Raw genomic sequence first — 6,689 nt, forward strand, 5'->3', positions numbered from 1 at the left:
AGTTATTATCATACAATATAGGATCATTAATCAAACTTCTGTTGTATAAATATCCATTACTTGAATATTTAAGAACATTTCAAGCCTAGACAATCTCCCCAAAACTTATGAACATTACATTGTTCTAAGTCGAACTGAACTTGGCTTCTCTTAAGTAAAGTCTCAATTTGTTGATAAGTCGGGTTCTTTGATTGAGATTAATCATTGACAAAGTCAGTGACTATTTCACACCAATAACATGATTAACAAAAAAAAAAACTGCCATTACATTGTAATATCAGCACTAACAGAATCCAAAAAGAGAACCCTTAGTTAAAGGCTTCATATGATAATTCCAATGAATACAAGATCAAAACAAGATTTCATTAACTGATCAATGCACTTTGAGAAAATATAGAGCATTAACAATATGCATTTTTCCCTAAAGCCTAATACCCCATTTCTCAGTCTGGGTAAGAGGATCCAATGAGTTTAAATTTTGAAACATTTATCTAAAATGGGTGAAAATAACCTTGACTTGCCAAAACTAACAAAACATGGCAAGGAGATACCTTAAACCTCATGTCTACTTTGCAACAGTATATCAAATTTCTAACAATAAAAAGATTACTTTTTGTTTGATTTTCATTACTTTCCCTCATTCAAAAGCCTTCTCCCAATCATCTACAACTTCAGAATCATCTCTTGCATCCAAGTTTCCTACATTTGCGCTACGTGAAGAAGACTCCAACCTAGTTGAGACATCTCCACTTTCGGCTTGTTTTCCAGAAGTTAAACTTCTCATGACGGTTGTCGGTGATGAACTTGAACTCGATTCCTGGTTTAAAACATTCCAAGGATTCAATGAAGCGGGTATCGGCGCTTCTTTCTTCAAAACTGATGGTTGAATATTTGCAGAACCACCGGCAGCCCATTGTTCATCACCCCATGAATCTTCTTTCCAACCCGGGTCGAGAACCACTGCCTTTTTCCATGGATTACTTCTCAGTGTTGACAGTCCTCCTCCATCTTTCGTACCTCCCCATGCATTGGTAACCGAAGACACCGCTGATGCTCCGGCACTCTGGACAAAAGAAACAGCACCCTGATAAACTGTTCCATGATCCAATCTCCTCATCGCAGTTGCAGCTCGGGCAGGATCATGAAAAACAGCCAAAGCATTTTTGTCGTTCAACCAAACAAGCTCACATTCGCCGCCAAATCTCAACACCAAGGCACTAATATCAGCGTCCCTTGGCAAGTCTGGAAACGAGACAACAAGCCTTGGGTCCATATCAACCAAGGGATCAAATGCAGTAGGAAGTGGCGCGTTTAAAGTTGTGGTACCCTTAACACCGAGCACACGAGCTGGGGCCTTAGATTTTTGAGTAACAGAAATTACGACAAATCGCTTTGGTTCCCAACCAGCAGCATTCACCGCAAGCTTCCATCTTTCAGCAATCAATCTCACGGCATCTCTTTTATCCTTTATCATAGGGCAAAAGACATGGATTTTTAAACCATGTGTAGTTCCTTTGCTTTTCCCAAGTACTAATACTTTGCATCTCTCTTCAACAGCCAAAACCCATTTCGGATCACGTCTAAATGTGTCAGAAAGCAATTCAAAAGAAGAATTCTCACCGAAGTGGAGAGCATCAAGACTTGGAGTGATGTCAAAGGCATCGGCAAGAACCCTTTTACGTTCCAACTTAGCACATTCCTCATCACACATCAGCTTTCTTTGCCCAAGGGGAACTTTTTGGCCATTAGCATCAACCGGTTGAAGTGGCGCGGGCAATTTTTGAATAATGGAAGCTTCATAAATTGCATCAGCATTATAGTTACTATTGCTACCACCCACATCACAAGGAACATTAGCTGATATGCGGCCACAAGAGCAAGTAATTGTAACGGGGAACTCGCATCTTACATCAGGGCAAGATATGGTAGGGTGACATTGAGCCATACACATGTGCCGGCAGCCACTCCTTGGAGCACCACATGTCTGCCCACATGGCGCTCGGTATCCTTTCACAAAATCAGGTAGAGTATCACAAGGTGGTGAGTGGCATGTTCTTCCGCATGCATGTAAACCGCATTGTCTAGTCCTTCCACAGGGATTATTGCATCTAATATTATTTGAGCCACAAGGTATATTCCTAAGAATGACATGGCCACCGACACATTCTTTCGACACAGGTACCGAACAAGGAGGGCAATCTCCAAAATGGCAACTATGAGAGCCCAAATGACCACATGGCTGAGGAACTGAACATGGAAGTTGACATAAGGGAGGCATTGTACCACAAGGTAGGGGAGGAGGAATTGAAGTCCTACCACAAGCACATGTTAAATCGGTGAAGATTGTTTCAAGACACGGTGGGCAATGACCACTGTGACACAACGTTTCACATACATGCTGGCCACATCTCAGCTTCTTTCCACAAAGCATGGAACAAAAGTGAGGATCCCAATCTGCAATAGTCAAGTCCTTATTTGGACCAGACAATGGACAACATTTTTCACTACATCGGTGCCTTCCACAATTCTTCTTTGCCCCACATGGCTTTTCACAAGTAAATTTCTGATTCTCCGTTATTGTTTTATAGCATTCAACAGTTCGCGAAGTTGAGCCACAACGGCATTTCTGTGAAATTAGGACCTTACACGGTGGACATTCCCCAACATGGCATGACTCCTTACAAGCATGTATCCCGCAAGGAAGGAGCTTGCCACATACTTGTGAGCATGTAGGTATCGGATCCACACAACTCTTCCGTTCGTCCTCCAACTTTGTTTTTCCACAACAGCATGTCTTAACCCGGCTTGGTAAAAATTCACATTCACCACAGCCGCCTGGATGACAAACATCACGGCATATATGATTACCGCAACTAAGTTCCGTTCCACAATTAGAACCACAAGAAAAAACTCCATCTTCTACTTTAAATTCACCTTTCATAGCCATCTCTCCACAAAAAATAACCTGCGTCATTTTACTACAAAAGCAAGAGGCATTGATTAGCACCTGACAAGGATCACAAGGACCCACATGGCAAGCATTTTCACAGCGATGTCGTCCACAATTAAGAAGCTTATCACAGCGCTGACCGCAGGTAAGATCAGACTGCCGATCAGAGCAACGGGTGGCGATTCTTTTCTTTCCACAAGGACACAAACGAGGAGGGGCAAATGCTTTACACGGGGGACATGGACCAGGATGGCATTGCAAGACACAAGCATGAGGGCAAAGCTGGTCCTTTCTCCCTTCAGTAGACAACACCTCCTTCTCAAGAGGCTTCCCACACGGTTCACCACACGAATGAGGTGTCAGATACAAATCATGCGGAGGGTCTGTCCTCTTCCCACAAAAGCAAACATACTTAATATCCCTTGAAGATGTATGCTGCACGAACTGACAACCAGGACACCGCCAATTAAACCCTAGATTCTTCTCTGCCGATAAATCAACCGAGGTGGGAGCACGAGCCCACTTCTTGATACAATTCAGGTGAAAGATAGAGTAGCAGCTGGAGCAAGACCAAATAGGTGCAGACCTACGAACCATATCATAGCAAATCATGCACTCCACTGTACCTCTTGTGAGCTTCTCCTGAATCTCTTGCACCAATTGAGGCAAACTAGAGTCCCTCGATCCGTATTCCCTCCCAGCCGTATTACCACTCCTCCCTTTATCCCTTTCCACCCGATGAGCAACATGTTGCCTTTCCACCCGATGAGCAATATTTTCCCTTTCCACCCGATGAGCAACATTTTCCCTTTCCACTTGATGAGCAACATGTTCCCTATCAACACTATGAGCAACATGTTCCCTTTCAACACGATGAGCGACATGTTCCCTTTCCACACGATGAGTAACATGATGATTACTTCTATGCCTAGCCAACGGAGGAGAAACAACAGATCCTTGATTGGATGAACCACCATCACCATTAGTGTTCTTCTGATGAGAGTGCAAACTTGTAGGGTCGACAACAGCTGTGGTGGCGGTGGCAGTGGTTGTGGGAGCAGTGGTAGAGGTGGTGGTGGATGCTCCAGTTCCTTTCGGAACCCATTCTTGACGAGGAGCACGTTGTGGTGGGAACCTCGACCCCCCTTCCCTCCTATCTCTTCGTGTCTGCAAGCTCATTCCTTTCGAATGTTCCTTCTGCACCCAAAATTCAAACTATTAACAATAATATAAATCGAAAACAATCTCAGTTACAAATAACATAACAATAAAATCAACAACCAAACCACCCTTCAATTCTTCCCAAACCTAAAATTCAAAACTAAAGTTCAACACAATTCAAAGACTCAGAATCTCAGACACACACACACAACCAAACCATAATATTCAACTGACCCTCAATTCTTCCATAACCCAAAATCCAAAACTATAACAATAAGTTCTATCAACAATTCAAACACTCAAGGAATCTCAGACACACACACACGCGCGCGCACACACACAGTTAACAAAATAAAACCACAACATTCAACTTACCCCTCAATTCTTCCCAAACCTAAAACTCAAAACTATAACAATAAGTTGAATCAACAATTCAAACACTCAAATACAAAACACAATATTCAACTACCCCTCAATTCTTCCCTAAACCAAAACTCAAAACTACAAAAAATAGTTAAATCAATAAAACCACAAAATTTAACTACCCCTCAATTCCTCCCTAAGTAAGATACAAGAAACAAATACAAAAAATTAAACCCAGAAATAAAAACACAAAAAGATCAATTTTTTCAATTCCAGATTACATATTATAGCTTGATTACAACTTTCAAATGAAAAAATAAATAAAAACCCTAATAACAGCAACGCAACTACAGCCTTAACCATGTTTATTCATTCATCTATTGATTAAAAAATTTGATTTTTATTCTATTGATAATAACAAACGACGAAAGCAATATTGAAAAACAGAAAATGAGTGAAATACCTGACAAGAAGAGGAACAGAATTCAGAAATAGCACTTCGAGAAATGCTTAGATTGTTGTTGAAGCTGTGTCTGAATTTTTCTGAGATTTGTTTTTTGTTTTGTGAATGAGTTTTTGATTATTTTCTTTTTTTTGTTCCTTTATTTATATGTGTGTCTCACGAGAGTTTTATGGGGTCGGTTCAATAGAACTAGGGAAAAGGATAAAAAGAATTTTAACTTCTTTATTTTCCTGTAATTTTGATGTTCATGAATAAAAATTATTTTTGATATTCATTGAATGAAAAAATTTAATGCATGAGTAGTTAGATAATAAGATTTTTTTTGTAGTCGGAAGTTGTACGAGTTTTTTTTTTTCCGAATATTATAAGTGTCGGATATTGAGTTTGATTCATAATCGATCTCTCATAAAAAAAATTATCAAACTTAAAATTTGGAAAAATTAAGAAATATACAGCTCTTTTAGTTTAATTATAGAAATTAAGAAAGTTAATAGTAATATTAAATTTATTAATATTATTGCTTCTATACTTTAATCTTTGAAAAGATAAAAGATTATTTATCTTTTCAACATAGTATTTTATTGTTAATTACAAAAGGAAATAAAATAAATAAATAATAGATATTAACAAATAATTAATGTAGTTTCTTATAAATAAGATAAACAATATTTATTTATACGATTAATTTGGACAACTCTCTATCGTTTAAGATTCATTCTTCAATCTAGATTCATCATATGTCTGAAGACTCTAGGTTCTTGATATCTACTTCAGTTTTTTGTGATTGGATTGAGACTAGTTAGCTAGCTAGAAATGACCTCAAGTTTATTGATGCTCACGATAAATGGTTGGTGCTAGATTTCGATGTTTTGTGTTAGCAATCGAATTCTGTTATCGTTTAGTTCGAAAGAGTCTTTTTGCTTGTTGTTGTTTATTGCATGTATTTAAGTAAGATTCTATTTGTTAAATATGTTTATTGTAAGTTGTAAGACCCATAATTTGCATGTAGTCTTTTGATTTAACACTTAATTTTTTGAACTTGGTGACCAAGTTAATTTGGAATTTAAATATTGTTGATATACAATTTCAGTATTTTTACCAGTTGAACTAGGATTTAGAGTTTAGTTAATGACACTTTTTTTTACTAAAACTAAAAGTTAATGACACATTATTATTATTATAAGTCAAAAAAAATTATAAGAAGACTACTACAAAGTTGACTTGATAATTATAAGACTTGGGAAACAAGTAGGTTAAGGAATAAAGGATGAGAGAAACATTAATTAATAATTATTACTCCCTCCGTCCCAAAAAGAATGACCCATTTTGAATATATGCACTATTCATATAATTGTTTTGACCATATTTTTCTACTAATAAATAAAAATAAATATTAACATATAAGATGTTGTTAGATTCGTCTCGATGAGTATTTTCAAAATATCAATTTTTTATAATTTTTACTATTATACAATTAAAGATATTAGTCGCCAAAGTTATGCATTGGCATGCGTGTTTCGGTCAACTGGGTCATTCTTTTTGGGACGGAGGGAGTATATTTTTTTGACGAAACATTAATTATTATATTATTATTCTGCACTTGGGGACCAAGTTTAACTTGGCGACCAAGTTTATCCCTTTATGAAGGAAAATAGAAACCAAATTCCTTTCCATTTCAAGAACTGTGCAGCTTCCATTTTCCCTTTAAAATCATTTTCTTTTCCTCTTTCTTTGTTCTTGAGAGAGAGAGAT

At 37.6% G+C, this 6,689-nt stretch overlaps 1 protein-coding gene across 1 annotated transcript; it reads right to left on the reverse strand.

The window, feature by feature from the left end:
* Nucleotides 1-242: 242 nt before the first annotated feature.
* LOC123914107 (NF-X1-type zinc finger protein NFXL1) lies at nt 243-5,140 on the reverse strand. Its single transcript, XM_045965110.1, has 2 exons — nt 4,938-5,140; nt 243-4,147 (listed from the first exon to the last, which is right to left on the reverse strand). Exon 2 carries the CDS (start codon nt 4,127-4,129, stop codon nt 638-640), a length of 3,492 nt encoding a protein of 1,163 aa, XP_045821066.1. The 5' UTR covers nt 4,130-4,147; nt 4,938-5,140; the 3' UTR covers nt 243-637.
* Between the last annotated feature and the right edge of the window lie 1,549 nt (nt 5,141-6,689).

This window comes from Trifolium pratense, linkage group LG3, assembly GCF_020283565.1.
Source record: "Trifolium pratense cultivar HEN17-A07 linkage group LG3, ARS_RC_1.1, whole genome shotgun sequence".
Classification (NCBI taxonomy): Eukaryota; Viridiplantae; Streptophyta; class Magnoliopsida; order Fabales; family Fabaceae; genus Trifolium; species Trifolium pratense.